The following is a 17,751-nucleotide window of genomic DNA, read 5'->3' as shown; positions in this document are numbered from 1 at the left end:
GCTTGCCCCCCATAAATCAAAAAAAGTGCTTCATTTTTACGATAATTATGTATAAATTATTCAGTCAGTATTTGCCCATTGTAAAGTCTTTCCTCTCCCTGATTTACATTCTAACATTTATCACATGGTGACATTTTTACTGCTGACAGGTGATGTCACTGGAAGTAGCTGCTGCTTGCTTTTTTGGCAGTTGGAAACAGCTGTAAACAGTTATTTCCCACAATGCAATGAGGTGCACAGACAGAAAACTGCCAGGACCATGATCCTCACAGTATTCTGTGGGAGGAGTTTTACCACAATATCAGCCATACAGAGCCCCCCTGATGATCAGTTTGTGAAAAGGAATAGATTTCTAAATAGATGTAAAAGGGGGTATCATCTACTGATTGGGATGAATGAAGTTCAATTCTTGGGCACGGTTTCTCTTTAACTGATACTGTAAATGTAAGCAACCAATAAGGTGCACAAATATGGGAATTTATTTGTATATGATTAAAGGTGTGACGTGTTTACAGTTACACATCCTGACCCTTAACAGCCTTTCTATCTCAATAAATAATTTCTAGTAATATGTTTATTGCAGCACTTGCAGAGTGTGTGTATAACAGCAGGTAAAACACCGCAGTGCAAAATGCCATTGCCGTTTAAAAAACTCAGTCACGGAGGTCTCTTGGATGCTTATAAGTTTATTAAATGTTATTTTTTTTTACAATAAACGGTTCTATTTTTATTGTAAACTGTTAGTAATTTTCCACAAAGGAGATGTCAGGTTAATTTTCCAGATTATTAGTCACTTGTGGGCAGTTTGCTTTCCTCGGCAGAGGTACAGGTGATGACAGGCAGATTTCTCAGCTCTTAAGCACTAGTTCATTTTTAAGCATCTGGGAGTCATAAAGTACTTTTATTAGGATAGCAAACATGAGCGTAGAGACTCCCAGCGCAGTGTTTTCATAGTATGGTAAAGCACAGTGTGAAGTGGACGGTGCAATAAATAAATACCACATGCTGTTTGATTACATCTGGAAATGGTTTTAGAAGAAAACCCCCGAGGCCCATGGCAGGAGGCCTGGGTAACATTTAAACAAAATCCGGATATCCTGAAAACTTGGACAGACTCAGCAGCTATAGGCCCCATTGATCTAAATGATTTAGGGGAAAGCGGAGTTTGACAGTTATAAGCAGTTTTGTAAAGGATATTACATGTAACCATTTACACAGACGCAAGTCAAGGGTAATTTAGTGATTCTATCTCCACGGCCTCACCGTACCCTCTTGCGGAGCTGCCATTAACTGCCTGTAATAGTCTTCATAGAATGTAAAGGTCCTGCTCTTTAGCACTGCATGTTTCAGATATGTCTGATGTACAGCTGTTTACTGGACAGCCTTCCATTATCACATCAGCTGAATTAAAGGGCAAATGTATCTTCATGGAGGCAAAGCCTGCAGATTCCATGAGAGTTTTTTTCTAGTACATCCTTCGGTAGGTGAGGCAAGGCAGGTTAACTTGGGAAATATATGGAAAAAATAAAGCACTAACAAAAGTGTCTGCCATCCGTGCCAGCATTATACCAACAACCTCAATGGACCCTAGGACTTTGCGTGTGCCTGTACGACCATGGCAAGTTTTTGACACTCTGAGTGAGGAAGATACTGGTGTTCTAATCCAAAGTCTCCTCCCTACTACCTGTGACCTGGATCCCAACCCAACTGGTCCCTTAATGCAGTGCTCGGAGCTGATCAGACCAGAACTACACAAAATAACAAAGTGCTTCTTGCAAAGTGAGCTATAACCAGAGGCACTGAAGAAAGCAATCATAAAACCCCGCTTAACGCAACCATCACGGGATCCTAATTCTGTGGCCAATTACAGACTTGTGACAAACTACCATTCCTGTTAAAATTTATCGAGAAGGCAGTCGCCAACCAGAAGAAGAAGCCAGGCTTACAGTTAACAACATATTTAATACCTCCCCCCATTCCTTTAGATTGTAAGCTTGCAAGGGCAGGGCTCTATCACTCTTTTGTGTTTTGGATTTTGTTACACATTTATTTATATTAAATCTGTCACTGTTATTACCAATTCTGTACTTTGTACTGATTCTGTATTTTGTACCAACTCTGTATTTTGTGTACTGGTAGATACCATTTTCTGTATTATTTTGTACCTCTTTAGTTCTAATACTTTGTACACCGCAACAGAATATGTTGGCGCTTTATAACTCAATAGTAATAGTACCTTTCAGTCGGGATTCAGGAAAAGGCACAGCACTGAAGTGGCACTAGTCCGTGTACTGAAAGATCTACTAATAGCAAGAGACTTCTCAACTTGTCTACAGCTTTTGATACTGTGGATCATTAAATATTACTTTAGGGATTGAAGAAATACTAAAGGGTGTTGTTCTCAGCTGGTTTCAGTTTTCCTGTCTGGAAGGACACAGCAAGTGTGCCAGGGCACCTACTACACTAATCCAGTGCCACTTGCTTATGGAGTCCTATAGGGTTCTGTGCTCTTTGCAGTCTGCATGCTCCCAGTGGGAAAATAGTCCAGAACTATGGCCTAGGATACCATTGTTATGGAGATGACACACAACTTTCTTCTTTGTCTGCTGCTTTTACACCCTCCCCTCACTACTCTAGGCACTTCCCCAAATCTTCAGACACTTGTCTCCCTCCCCCACCTCCACAACAGGGTATGATTGTTTGCTCAGGATATTGGTGTCAATCCACTGGGTGATGCAGCATAGTTCCACATCCACTGTCTCTGTCAATAGTGTCCTTGGTTCTTATTCTTGTCAAAAGTCATTTTGGGCCCCCATCTGTCAGCACTCACTTTGAATTTTGTATTTTTGTTGCAGGCAGCTTGGGTCACCATCTTTGTCAACAGGCATCACGAGCGCCGTATGATTTCTTATTATTCTTATTAGGCATTCCTATGGCACTGATAATGCCCCCCCCCCCCCCATCTCTGTCATTTGCCACTGTGAACCTCCCATCTCTGTTAGCAGCCACCATGGCCATCTCTATCTTTTTTTTTAGCACCCACCACAGCATACCAATTTCCATTAGAACCTCCGATGCACCGTCTGCCCCTTTCAGCACCCACAATGAACTTCGGTCTCCGTTAGCACCTAAAAGTAACATTCTGATCAACTGCTTGGGATCCCCCCCCCCCCCCCCCATCTGCCAGGAGTCCATATTGTGTCGGTGCCGCTCAGTTCAGCGCTGGGAAACCTGAATGACTGCTCTCCCTGCTGCTGCTAAACTCCACGGCGGAATTAAATACTATCCTATTGCCCCTCCAAGTTGTCGCAACTCGGAGGTAGATGTAATTCCGGGTCTGGCAGCTGCCGGAGCCCTGAATTGCCGCTGTGCAGGGTGCGCATCATAGCATTGCTGCTATGACGGTGCCCAGCTTCGGCGGACAGCACCCAGCGCCGCACGCTGAAATAACCTGCTTCGGTCTGCCAGGGGTCCTACCATTCAGAATTATGGAAGTTATTGGTGTGTTACTAGACAGAACTTACTATAGACACTACATGGGAATCTGACCTTATATACCGTAAGATGTGTAGAACAGGCTGCAAACTGAAATGGATAGATAATTGTTTAATAGTATTACATTACAAAATGAGTTGTGTAATACTGATTAGTTATAGCATTTTTTTAAGGAAGTTGAAATATCACTTTAACAATTATGTGATGTAAGCAAAGGGATGAACTCCAGGAGATTTCAGTTGTGACGCTCGGTGATTAGACTTACTGGCATCATGTGGATGGGCAGTCAGAACTCACAGCCAGAATCAGCTGAGAATAAGTGCTTGTCTGCCAGCAGCCTTAAAAACCTTTCATTTTTGTGTGATAATCATATAATACCTCTCCGCCACAAGATGTCAGCTATTAAGGCTGCCACTCATGTGCCAAATTATTTCCCACTGCCATTCTGGATCGGTTCTCTTCAAGCTGCATACTGGAAGGAAAGAGAGTGAATCTTTTTCTTCTTGCATTTTTGATTTAAAAAAAATTAAATTTGTGCAAGTCTGCACGTTTTAGTAAAGTACAAAACCACCACACAGCTGTTCCAATACCCATGATGCATCCTTGATTCTTCACTGCTACAGGAACTGAGCACTACAGAGAGGTCTATTAGGGGCTTTAAAATGGAACTGAACTTTGTAAGGTCACAGAGATTATATCATCCCCACTCAGGGGTTAAGTACATTAGGATACATACCATAAATCAGATGCAGTTGGCTGATGGTGTAATGGTTAAGGGCTCTGCCTCTGACACAGGAGACCAGGGTTCGAATCTCGGCTCTGCCTGTTCAGTAAGCCAGCACTAATTCAGTAGGAGACCTTTGGCAAGTCTCCCTTACGCTGCTACTGCCAATAGAGCGCGCCCTAGTGGCTGCTGCTCTGCTCTGGCGCTTTGAGTCCGCAAGGAGGAAAGCGCAATATAAATGTTATTTGTCTTGTCTTGTCATGTATGCAAGTCTCATAGTATAATTGAACACATATAGTCTGTCTGTGTGCATAAATAAATACATTTGCAGCACTTGGCAATAGCCCTGCTTTCCACTTAGCCCTCTGCGTAAATTCACCTGTAGGGGATTTATCCATGGGGGCTGGGGAAGTACCAGGTACCTGTCAGGTAAATTCTAGATGAACAGACAAGCCCTTCTGCTGCAGGAGCTATAAGGAAGATGGGGCAGGGCCTAGATACAAACTCAGTTTGGGCTGGTAAGTATGCAATTTTAAAGAGAAACTGTACTCTAAAATTCTTACAATAAAAAACATACCATTCATTATGTTCTCCTAGGCCCCTCTCTGCTGTTCCTGCCACTCCCTGCTGCAATCCTGGCTTGTAATTGCCAGTTTTAGGCATTGTTTACAAACAAAAGACATGGCATGTGATAGGCTTAGAGGAGCTCAGTCTGTGACTCACATAGAGCCTGCAGGGGGTGTGGAGAGGGTGTGTATAGCTTCTTTCCTATCACAAAAAGAGCAGCACATTCTTGCCTGAGTGCCTGAGCCCGACAAAGCTGCCAGAGAAAGGCTCCCTCCACACTGCATGCAATTTCGATTCCACTTTTTAATCGGTTTTTACATCCGATTCTGATTGCGATTTTTAATCTTTACAGCATGCTGCATTTTTTATCCGTTTTTCTGTTGAATGTATTCAGGAAAAATCGGAAACGGAATCGGAGAACGGATTTGCAGTGTGCAGGGTGCCTAAAGAAGATTAGATTATATAACAGAGTTAATACAGCCACTGTGCAACTAGGAAAGGCTGCAGTAAGACAGACCACATTAGAACAGGTATAGGAACTTATAGGATAGAAGAAATAAGGCTGAAAATTTTGTTACAGAGTCTCTTTAATGTAAACATTGCCCCCATTTGGTCAAATCCATTCAAGTGGACATATTCTGTAAGTGGATTGTAAACAGAACACTTATATATCAATTTAAAGGGAACCTGTAGTGAGAGTGAGAGGGATTTGGAGGCTAACATATTTATTTAATTTTAATTAAATAACAATTTATTATTTATTGTATTTATAAAGCGCCAACATATTACACAGCGCTGTACCAATACCAGTTGCCTGGCTGTCCTGCTGAACCTTTGCCTGTAATACTTTTAGCCATAGATCCTGAACAAGCATGCAGCAGATCAGATGTTTCTGACAAAAATCTGACAAGATTAGCATACTTGTTTTAGGTGTGTGGTTTAAACATTACTGCAGCCAAAGAGCAAACCAGGACTTCCAGGCAAATGGTATTGTTTAAAAGGAAATAAATATGGCAGCCTCCATATACCTCTCAGTTCAGGTTCCCTTTAATTCGCTTTAACTAAAGCTGGCCATACACATATCAGCTTTTCTGTTGGATTCCCAGACAGTTTTGACCAAATCAAATCTGTTGGTCATCTATTGCTCCAACGTATCTGAACAATTCCCTTTCATTTGATTCTATGCAGTTAACTTATCAAAAGTCTAACTGCACATGTTGCGAGAGGGTGGGGGAATCATGGTGTGATATCGATGGCAGCATAACATTGCACTGCATCAAGCAGTACAACCGATGCTCAGAAGATTTCTAATGAAATCTATGGAGGCTGATCATGCCATGTAGGGAGGAATCATTCACTAACTGATCCAGTTCCAATTGGATAGGGATCAATTGGTTTGCCATATCAGCCATAATCAACCGTGTATGACCAGATGAAATCCTGGAAATAAATTATCAAAATAATTGCCAAACCCATCAGTGCTTAGGAGTAAAATCTGTTAGTGCTTAGTGTTTTTAATTCCAATATTTGGTGTACCTGGATACTCCTATAGAGAAGTACTGGGCATCTAGATGCATCCCTGCAGTGTTGTTTTGGAATGCTGCCTGACAGCTTGCTATGTGCTGTGTGATGTCACTCTAGCCACTGCAAAAAGAGAAATCAATCAACTCTGACTGGAATGTGCTTCCCATGATCTGGGTGGTATCTCTGTCTCTGGGCTCTCCCAGTGGTGGGAACTTTACAAACCTGGACAACATTGACAGCAGGATTGAAACTTTATTTCACCTTTGATGTCTTTTCTCAGGAGACAAAGAGCCTGCCGTTCAGGAGAGGTATCTTACTTTGTGGCTCACTCACCATCTTATTTATTTAGGGGACTGATTAGAGGAACAAGATACCCTTCTTCATACAGTACTTGTTCCTAAGCAGAAAAGATCCTAATTTCAGTTAATTGCTAGATCATAAGCAGAGGACTTTGCAGGCCTGTCTGTGTCAGGTGACCTCTGACCTGCATAGGTCAATAGTTGCCAGCTATTAGATTCCCTGGAAAACAGTATAATTCTCAAGCAGTGTATTCATTTTTCTTTCAGAAAATATACATTATTATAGTATAAAAGATTTCTAGATTCTAAGCCAAATTGAAGGTTTGACCATTACCCCAAATTCTGCCAAAATAGTATTTATTTGTATAATGCATTAACTATGTGTATTTGTGTTACTATCCATTATTATTATTGTTATTATTTAGTATTTATATAGCACCGACATCTTACGCAGGGCTGTACAGAGTATATAGTCTTGTCACCAACTGTCCCTCAGAGGAGCTCACAATCTAATCCCTACCATAGTCATATGTCTTTGTATGAATTGTGTAGTGTATGTCTCGTAGTCTAGGGCCAATTTAGATGAAGCCAATTAACTTATCTGTATTGTTTTGGGGATATGTGAGGAAACTGAAGTGCCTGGAGGAAACCCATGCAGACACGGGGAGAACATATCTATATATCTGCTTCATACCCTCTATAGTCTTAAAATGTCATAAATATTCATAAATAAGAGAGTTCAACTTTAATGCATGGCAGATGTGCTATTAATTTAACAGATCTATATTTAAAATCATATTATTTGATAGGGTTATGTCTGCAATTGGTGGATGTCCGCACAAATCCTGTTGTTCCTTATAGTGGCACTTGTGAATGAGTGGGATACATTAGGTAGCAAGTGAAGAGCTATTTGACTGGGTCACAGCATCTTCAAAATGGCAGGCCTTGTGAGGTGTTTCCAGCAGTAAATTGGAAACAGTGTCATGGGTGCCCACTACTCATTGATGCGCATGAGGAGCAAAGCTTATCCTGCTTTGTCTGATTCCACAGAAGAGCTATGGTAGCACAAATTGCTGAAAGATGTACTGCTGGCCATGATAGAGAGGTCTCAGAATACACAGGTTGCTGCCCATGGCTGTACATTGGGCTGTATAACCATTTAGCCAAGAATGTGCACGCTGACCCCTATCCAAAGCCAAAATTGCCTACAATGAGCATGCAGGGGTCAGAACTGAACCATAGCAATGGAAGAAGATGGCCTATTCTGATTATTAGGTTTTCTTTAGTCTCCAAATCCCCAGATCTCAGTTCATTCAAGCATATGGGTGGATGGAGGCGCCCAATGTGTGTTCGATTTTAGTATTTTAAAATACAAATAAAAATTATATAATAAATAGAGAGGTAATTGCTTACCTCTTCAGAAGATATAGACACCAGTTTAACTGGAATGGTCCCCATCCCTGCTACCCCTCCAGCTAGTTTTGGAAAACTTGTTACAATAGCAGGGAGCTGGGAGCTTACCTACTTGGTACATATTATGACGGCGCCGCTCAGGTCGGTGCGGGGAGAGCCGAATGACGGCTTTCCACACTGTCGCTAAACTCACAGGCAGCGTTAAATACTATTCCCCTCAGAGTTGTCACGGAGGGAGGTGTAATTCGGGGTCTGGCAGCTGTCAGAGCATTGCTGCTATCACGACGCCCAGCTTCAGTGCTCGGCTCTCAGAGCCGCACGCTGAAATGCACTTCAGTTCACGTTTCTGTTATTTTTAGTGAATCGATGTGAATGAATTGATTCATTGAAAGAGCTAAACTTTCCATCACTAGGAGCCACTGCCTGCAATGCTGCACTCTGAAGTATAGAGGGGGCATTGCAGGCAGTGATGAGTAGTGATGGAAAGTTTGGCTCTTTTCATTGAATCGATTTGTTCGAATCGATTCCTTAAAAAAAACCGGATCGTGAACCGAAGGAGTAGGTAAGTAGGTAAGCTCCCGGCTCCCTGCTATTGTAACAAGTTTTCGGAAACTATCTGGAGGGGTAGTGGGGGATGGGAGACCCGGGTGAGGGAGGAGGGTGGGACGTCCCTGCTGACCGCTGCCACCCCCGTCCTGCCTGCTATACCCCTCCAGCATGACGGCTGCCTTTCCGCCATGACTGGGCATACGTTTCCATGGACTGGAAACGTATGCTGCAAAAATATCATTTTTAGGAAAAACAGGAGAAGGAAAAAAAAGTTTAGAAAAACGGATCCGTGTAAAACTGATCCGATCTGCAACGGACCATTGTGGACCTAGCCTTAAAGGATCTGCTGGTGACCTCTTTGTGCCAGATACCACATGAGACGTTCAGAGGTCTTGCAAAGTCCTTGCTATGAAGTGTCAAGGTTGCATTGGTGGCACCTAGACCACTTTTGTAGAATTCGATTTATAAAATATTAACCATTTCCCCTCCCCCGGGACGAGTAACTATACCCCTGCAAAATGCCACAACTCTGTGCAGGGGCGTAGGTACTACGTCCCATTAAGTAGAGATGCCAGGGTTTTCCAACCCTTAAAGAATGGGTCGAGAGGGTTAATATGGTGAAGAGTATGGAGAATCAGATTGCTTTGCAGCAGGACAGATTGGAAGCATTTAATGTTAAATGGGGAAAATGGAATGAATTTCAAGATACTAAGGAATATGGAGATAAGGTGGAGATGTAGGGGAAGAAGCTTTCTGTAATTTGAAAAAGAAAGAAGTGTTTATAATTTTTTGTAGTACTTTGGAGGGTAATGGAGGGAGGGGATCTTTAAAGAACTTCCGAGGCCAAATGTTCCCCCAAAAAATAAAAAAGAGTTAGATACCTGTATAACTTTGGTGGACACGGAGAACGCCGTCCGCACCCTCCATGCCGTTCCGCCGCCGGGTCCTCGCCTCTCAATATCCCCCCGAATGGCTCCCGACCCCACGGCCAGGGTTGCGCTCTGCTGCCTGTATAAAGATGGCCGCCGGTGCTGGCCGCTGCTGCACACTGCGCATGGCCGCTACTGTGGCTGCGCAGCACTAGGGCCAACCCCCCGATCCACGCAACAGGCTGTTTCCTGTAGCGTGGATCGGGGCGTCGACCCTATAGCTGCGCAGCCGCAGTATCGACAATGCGGAGTGCGCAGCCGCGGCCAGCACCGGCGGCCATCTTTATACAGGCAGCAGAGCCCGATCCTGGCCATGTATTCCCTTTAAAACTAAGTTAGAATAAAATAATTCTTAGCAAAAAGTACCCCCCAAAGAAAGTGGCGAAAAAAAGAAGATATAGATTGTTTCGTTGTGATAAGTAGTAATAAAGTTATAGGTGAATGAATGGAAGGAGCGCTGACGGGTGAAAATTGTTCTGGTTTTTTTAAGAGGAAAAACCCTTCGAGAGGCTAAGCATCCTTTTCTATATAAAGATAATCCATCTATCTATCTATCCAATCCATCTATCTGTATATCCATCTATCTGCCACTTGATGCTTGAGTATGAAGTCTGTGCAGGAGGCACCTCTCATTTATGCAGTGGTGTATTCAGTGGTAAGCTGCTTTTGTAATGCAGCAGAACACCTCTCCTCCTCCTTCTCTTGTCCATAGAGCAGTAGATGCTGCTCAACTGAGAGCTAAGCTAGCATGTCTGTACATAGCTCACTGACAAACTGTCACCCAAATTAACTTCTACAGAAATCTAAAATCTCTAAATTTCTTTGTACAGGATTGTAGGCAAAGGGTCAGTATAACAGTCACAAGTTAAATTAAATGAAACTTACGAGTTTCCGTGGCCTGAAACAATCTTGCAATAATTGTTTTGGAAGATAGGTTTGACATACTGCTTGTTCTATGGAGGAGGTATTCTGCTGTGGGACGTTCGGCAGCAGTTCCTGCATCAGCAATAGCTGTTTGCCATCAGTGTCGTCAGGGGACACTGTTATTCACTTGCTAGATTTTTACCTGAGATAATCATGAATAATTGGTTCAGCCAAAAAAAATCTGAAGTATGTATGTAGCTTTAGTCATTAACTTAAAACAACCATGCTGCAGGAATGAGAAGCGTCATCCTACATACCAGTTTAGAAAATTAAGCGGAGAAGCCGTAGGATGAGGCCTGTTTCACACTGAGAATTAGTAGCAGCGGACTGCCAAAAACAGGCTTTCGGGGATTACCACATTAGTACACGATAAGCCCCTTCTGGCTGACAGCCGAACAGGAAGTGATGCTTGCTTGCACTCACTTTTTGTTTTGGAAATACGGAAGTTCATGGAAACGTATTGTAAAAATACGCTTCCATGCATGCGCGCCGCACGCCACCGCGTAAGTTTTTAATGTAGGTATGTGTGCCCGTTCGATAGGGGACTTCCGGCTCACCGCACCGGGGGCAATGTGATTTAACCAATATACTTAGATTGCCCTGTGGTAGGAATGCGGTAAAGTGCCGCTCCGCACCGCTCCAGTGTGAAAGGGCCCTGAGAATTACAGCCTAGGGATGGAGAATTGCTAATATAGCCAGGAGGGAATCTCATATTTCCACCACAGCACTTTACCTAAAATAAAAGTTTCACTTCACCTGAAGGGTTGATCTGTTTACACTCTGTTTGAAACTCCCTCCAGTGGTCAGATATAATATTGCATTCATTTTAAACATACCATGGATTAATGTAATCTTATACAGCGATTTTGCCCTAAATGTCGCATATGTGATATGAATGATAAGTAATGTGAACTTTTCAGTATGCTGTATAAATGCTATAAATATAATACATAGATTAATGATTAATTTAGAATTGGTGCACCACAAGAGCTGCAGACATTCTTCTAAGGCCTGTTTCACATGTGCAACAGCAAGCAATCAATTCGCCGGCTATCAGCTGCTGCCTTGTGACAGCCGGGCATGTGGAGGAAGCTGCTCTCATCTATTAGCCAGGCACATAAAGGAATGGTGCCTGATTGATGTCTGACAGCTTTTTACGGGTATACTGCACTTGGGTAGTACAAAGCTAGCACTGTGTAATTGATATTTGAACTGGAATCTAATCTAGGAGGAATCACTTTAAAATGGTAAATGCATGTTGGAATAGTATGGCTCTGTAAAATCAATAGGCCATAGGCACTTTGCACTCCTCTGGTTTTGGATGTGAATCTGGCTTGAGCATAAAGGATGGAGACAGAAGGACACTGAATGAAGAAAGGGCAAGCGCGCCAGATGGACAGGTGAGAATGCCCTGTTTCATGCACTCTGCAGTAAATTTGGGCCCAGGGACAACAGCCCAATGATTTCTGTGGGGGTCAAATGCCACGCAATACTGCTGTTGGGTATGGGGAAGAAACAATGGTCACCTAATGCTGCAATTGGGGGGGGGGCTACTTAATAACGATATATTGAAGGGGAAAATATATGGGTGTCAGGTGCACCCCATTTTAACTTTTGCCCAGGCCCCACTTTATCTAGATGGTTGAAACAAAAATGCGGCTGAGGTTTTCTGGATGTGTTACATTCCCCAGGATTCTCACGCTCCTCAGAATATATATTTTTTTTACCATGAAAATGTTTATTGAACATAAATTGGTTATGTCATACAGCACTTAACAACCAATCTTTATGTAGTCTGTACATATTTATCTTTCAAGAATGAAGGCAGCAGCTTCACATGAACCTACATTGACCATGTTATGAGGAGTAGAGAAAGATAGAAAAGGATCAATAACAGGGCACACTGTGCTGCATATATTGCTTAACAGTAAAATATGTTCCACAATTAAGGATATTTAAGCGCCCCACATAGTGCCCTGAATAAATACACAACATATCAGTTTACCTGGAAATGACAGTGGACCCAAGTGTATCGTCTATAGATTCCCACCTTAGATCGTATTCTTGAATCTGCTGCAAATGCTTCCTGTGGACATATACCAGCTTTGTAAAAAGAGGCCTTTATCACCTTGCAGAATGTCAGTATTTCAGTTCTATCTTGTTAACAAGTCCTTCCACCAGTTTCCATAAATCAGCTTGCATGTGTTCAGTGGATTCTTGCCAATCATGTAAATGAGCATCTATGCTGTTTTTGCCTTTAGCTTTGTAAAATATGCTATACTGTACAAACATACTGTATACATGAAATAATGGAAGCCAGTAACTACCGGTAGTAATTATATGGAAAACTCCCTAATAATCTGTAACCTTGCTGCAGTGAAATCAGCGGCACTACGTGTCAGATAAAATTGGTGAGATCCTCAGGCAAACTCTTGGAAGACTTTCTCTGACTCTTTTCAAAAAGCTAGTGAAATGTAAAAAATGTTCCTGGGAGAGACACATTCTTTTGAAGCTTGTGATTGACTAGTATGAGAAGCATCTGCGCCCTGAGGATACCTCTCTGAGGGATCATCCTTGTCCTGTGCATTCACACAGTTTGCCTTTACTTTACACAGCTCTGGCCTCAGCTGTGTTTCTCCTGGACTGTGCGCACTCTGTGCTCCACTCACCCGTGTCTTGTCAGGCTGGTCTGCACAGACAGCAGTGCACCACTACACATATGATTTGTTGAGACAGATAATGCATGCCAGGGCATCTTCTGCTGGGATACATAGTTCAGCTGTTTAATGCAGCTATGCAGAGCGGCGCAGGAAGTTTTTTTAAAAGGATACCCGAAGTGATGTATGACATAATGAGATAGACATGGGTATGTACAGTGCCTAGCACACAAATAACGATGCTGTATTCCTTCTTTTCTTTCTCTGCCTGAAAGAGTTAAATATCAGATATGTAAGTGGCTGACTCAATGTGACCCTCACTGATAGGAAATTCCAACTATAAAACACTTTCCTAGCAGAAAGGGCTTCTGAGAGCAGGAAAGAGATAAAAAGGGTCAATAGTTCAAACATTTTAGCTCTGGCATACTTCAATGAGTGTGTCATTGAGCAAAAACATGAAACCGTTAAAACTTAAAAAGTAGATTTAAACATAAAATAAAACTGTGGAATATCATAAAAAGTCATTTTTAGGAGAAGGAAGATAAATACAATTATTTATTTCATTAGTGTATTTTCGCTTTGGGTGTCCTTTGTCCTGTTCTGGATTGTCTTCTCTTCTTCATTTGCCCACATCACTGCACTCCCGGCATCCTCTTCTGAGTTACGATCACATGATATGACATGTGATCGCACCTCAGGGAATGGTGTCAGCTTTGCAGCGCTGCCTAGTGGGGGAAGAGGAGTGATGGAAGACGACTCTTCCATCACCAGTGGAGGAGAGGAGAAGCTGATCTAGCCCCCTGGAACAGGTAAATATGACAGCTCCCTGCGCCACTCTGCATCCCCCGCTTGGTTGGGGAAGTCACACTTCCCCAGCCCTGCAGAGCACATATAGCTTTGTTACATGTGGCTGCTACAGGGTTAAACTTAAAAAGCTTCATTTCAAAAGCTTGCAAAAAAAAAGCCATGTGCAGTTAGTTAATAAAAACATGACATACAGTATTTATTTAGACAGTAAGCTTTCAGATGTTACTCTGCAGTGAGCAGATTCAAAAGACTAACAATAAATTAATCAGCTATTAGGTATCAATTATTAGCTCTCAGATTTTGATGAGTAGTGTGCAATGTTTGGTTTCAGCCTATGTGAATTCTGCATCCTGCTGAGAGAAAAAGTTATCCTAAGGTGGAATATATGCTTATCTCTATACAACCCCCTCAGTGCTGCTTCAGTGCACAACAAAAATACAAGGACTATTTTACCACAAACAATACCACAAATACAATTCACAGTAAGAAGCGATTAAAAGTTGTACTTACTGTACTCTTTTCTTAGCCTCACCTTTCTGAATCACTTTTGATAAATACCATGAATCCTGAGTTACTTATGTGCAGAGTGCAGGGCTGTGCCTTTACAATAAACAAGGATGGAGGTTCTAATTTACTGTGTTTCTATAGGTAAAAAAATTAGACTGAGATGGACTATCAAGTGCCGTGCACAAATGAATGTTATGTTTTTGGCAAATTAGTACATTTTGCCTTTCTTTCATATCCATTGTCTGCCAACTGCCCTAATTTCCAGGAACAGACCCTGGTTTCCAAGATTTGTATCAGTAAACTTTTGTCACTACCAAATGTCTCTTGTGCTCAGTCTTAACTGCATGAATAAAATTGTTTATCTGCATCTAAATTGCAGAGAGGCTATGAAGGTTGCACAAAATGTACTTTATTTGCTGTTGGCCTGCAAAAGCTTTAAACTGCGCTTCAACCCAGTTGCAAAGATCACAGGAATAATTTGCTGCATAGTGTTCCATAATATTGGTATTCTGGACTAAATGATTGGAAGTAGATGCCCTCTGGACTTTTGTTCGTTAAAATGACTGTAGAGTAGTGTAGAACATGTGGAGAAGAATGTTGCTTTTGTCATTCAGACTATTTAGCATGACACTTTTAGTATACGGGAGAATGCCAAACTATTTATGTGGCACGTGTGTTAGTGTGTGCACTTATCAGTGAAAACATTAAAACCAACTGCCTAATATTGTATCAAATGTGGCCCATCCACTCAGCAGTTTTCATGTGATATCTGACACTGAGACATTACCAACAGACCCTTCAAGATCGTTGCCACCGGGGAATCATTAAGTTGGTGGCACATATCAAAGCAACATCCATGTGATCTGAAAGAAAAAGTGATTTTTCAGCTCAGGCCATCTTCCGCCATTGCTGCTCCTCTTATGTGCCCATTGTAGACCTCTGCAGCAGTAGACAAGGTTCAGCATGGGCACTCTGACTGGCACGTGGCTGAGCAGCCCTATACTCAGCAAGCTGCAATACACTTGTGTTGGGACCCTTTCTTTCATGACCAGCATTACATATTTCAGATATTTGTGTTGCAAGCTTTTTCTGAGGGATCTGACCGGACAGGCTAACCATGTGTATTAATGGGCCCAGGGATACTCATGACCCTTTCACTTATTCCCGCTTGGTTGCTTCTGACCACTGCATATTGGGAAAACCACCAAGACCGCCGTTTTCGGGATGCTTTGACTCAGTCGTCTGACCATCACTGTTTGGCCCTTGTCAGAGTTGGTTAGATCCTTATGTTTGACCATTTTGTCTACTTTTAAACAGGGCTGTGGAGTCGGTACAAAAATCTTCTGACTCCGACTCCTCAGTTTATGAAACCACGACTCCAACTCCGACTCCGGGTACCCAAAATGGCTCCGACTCCTTGACTCCGACTCCTTAGTCTAATACTTAACAGGACTGTGGATTTTGTACAAAAATCATCCAACTCCGACTCCCGACTCCGACTCCTCAGTTTATGAAACCACGACTCCGACTCCAAATCCTACTCCAGGTGCCCAAAATTGCCTCGACTCCAACTTCGACTCCACAGCCCTGCTTTTAAAACATTATCTTTAAAAGTTGGCTGATCACTTGCTGCTTAATGCATTGCACTCCCTAGTGGGTGCAATTGTAATGAGGTAATCAATGTTGTGGCTGATCAGGGTAAAGGTGGCCACACATGATACAATAAAATGATCCGATTTTACAGCAATTCGATAAAAAAATCTCCCTAAAAAAATCGAAAGCTTTTTTTTTTTTTTTAATTCAACTGAAAAATCCGATCGGATTTCCCGTTTTTTTTTTTCGATTTTTATCTATCTGGAATGCCAGATATTTTTCTTCAATTTCTCTAAAGATTGTATGGTGTGTGTTAGATTGTCAATTTAGTAATATACACACCCTAGCAATTTTCTCAGAGTTTCCAATCATTTTTATCATAATTGGGGAAAAATTGAACATAGGTGTGTGGTACATTGGTCATATTTTTGAAATGTTACAATCAGTCAGAAAAATTGCTTTGCAATTCTTAAATTGAATAGTTATTTAAAAAATGATATGGTGTGTGGCCTTAAGTGTAAGATGGAATGTATCTCTGCACTATGAGAATTGTCATTGGTTAGTGTTGTCGGTTTACCTCAGGATCTCCCCGTGCCAAGTTTATAAATGAAACATTACCTCAATACAAATTTCTTTGAGGAGCACTACCACTCTATAACATAAGAATGATGAAGAACTACATGTAGTTTCTTGTACATTGAATCAAACACTTAAATTAGTTATCTTCTTAAATTGCCCTAAGCTGACTTGTTTTAATATATATTGGTACATGTTGGCATTGATTTCTGAATGCAGGGGGTGTGCTGCATTTTTCTGTGATTCAATTTATGATTCCTGACCATCGCTCCTGGTAATGGCTGCAGTGTGTGCCATCGAATACCTTTAAGGTCATGAAGAAATTATTTATTAGGTTTTCCTTGACGGCAAGTCCATGAAAGGATTACAGTATATTAGTACTGAAATATTATTTTTTTTATTTAAAAACTGTTTACATTTTGAAAATGCATAGCACTCCCCTCAGCCTAATGAACCCCTTTAACAGCCATCATGCAGGTTGTTGGTGTAATGAACAGTGGTATCTCTGCTGACCAGAGTGAGTTCAATCAGGACTGTCTGTTGGCTGTAGGGACTATCACCAGTATCAGAGTGGTCGTACAGGCAGGGTCGGTAACAGGTCGGTCAGATCGCGGTACAGAATCGTGAGACAAAAGCAATGTGAGAAACGGGCCGAGTTCGGCAACAATCAGATGGGCGAAAGTACAGAATCAAAAGGCTAAGACAGAGTGGAGGTCGGGCCGAGGTCGGCAGCACACAGACAGGCAGAGTACAGAATCGTAGGCAGAAGGATGGTCAGAAGTTCAGGCAAGGTTCATACACAATAAGGCATACAATGATAATGATATGAGTATTATTATTACAGCTATCAATAATAATAATTTTAGCTATGTGTGAATCCCCGGGGTCCTGCCGGATCAAACACACTGGGAACTAACTAAGGTCTGAGAGCTTAACCGCAAAGTTTCAGCAACAGCAGACAATGATTCACTGACAGCCCGGGTCTTAAATAGCAAAGGTGATACCCGTGGCTCCGCCCACTCACCCCGGCCAATCAGAGGCGAGAATCAGACCAGAGTTGTCAGCTGACCGGCTGGTCAGATGACTTGCCTCCTCAATGCATAAAGGTCCTGTCTCCGGGTACGCGCGTGCGCTCTTCTGTCCTGATGTACCCTGGAGAGACCTGACCTGCTGGGAAAAGATGACGA

At 42.2% G+C, this 17,751-nt stretch overlaps 1 protein-coding gene across 2 annotated transcripts in view; it reads left to right on the top strand.

The window, feature by feature from the left end:
* Positions 1-17,751, top strand: part of COL4A5 (collagen type IV alpha 5 chain) — a 296,097-nt gene that overhangs the window by 45,434 nt on the left and 232,912 nt on the right. Inside the window, exon 1 of one of the 2 annotated variants that reach the window (XM_068251139.1) lies at positions 6,490-6,618. The exons of the other annotated variant lie outside the window; for it this stretch is intronic. Within the exon in view, the coding sequence (XP_068107240.1) occupies positions 6,577-6,618 (42 nt within the window). The 5' untranslated portion in view covers positions 6,490-6,576. Of the gene's footprint in view, positions 1-6,489; positions 6,619-17,751 lie in introns of those variants that run through there. 2 annotated transcript variants of the gene reach the window in all.

Source organism: Hyperolius riggenbachi, chromosome 8, assembly GCF_040937935.1.
Source record: "Hyperolius riggenbachi isolate aHypRig1 chromosome 8, aHypRig1.pri, whole genome shotgun sequence".
Classification (NCBI taxonomy): domain Eukaryota; kingdom Metazoa; phylum Chordata; class Amphibia; order Anura; family Hyperoliidae; genus Hyperolius; species Hyperolius riggenbachi.
The sequence above is the reverse complement of the archived record's forward strand: the minus strand, read 5'-3'. Positions and strand labels throughout refer to the sequence as shown.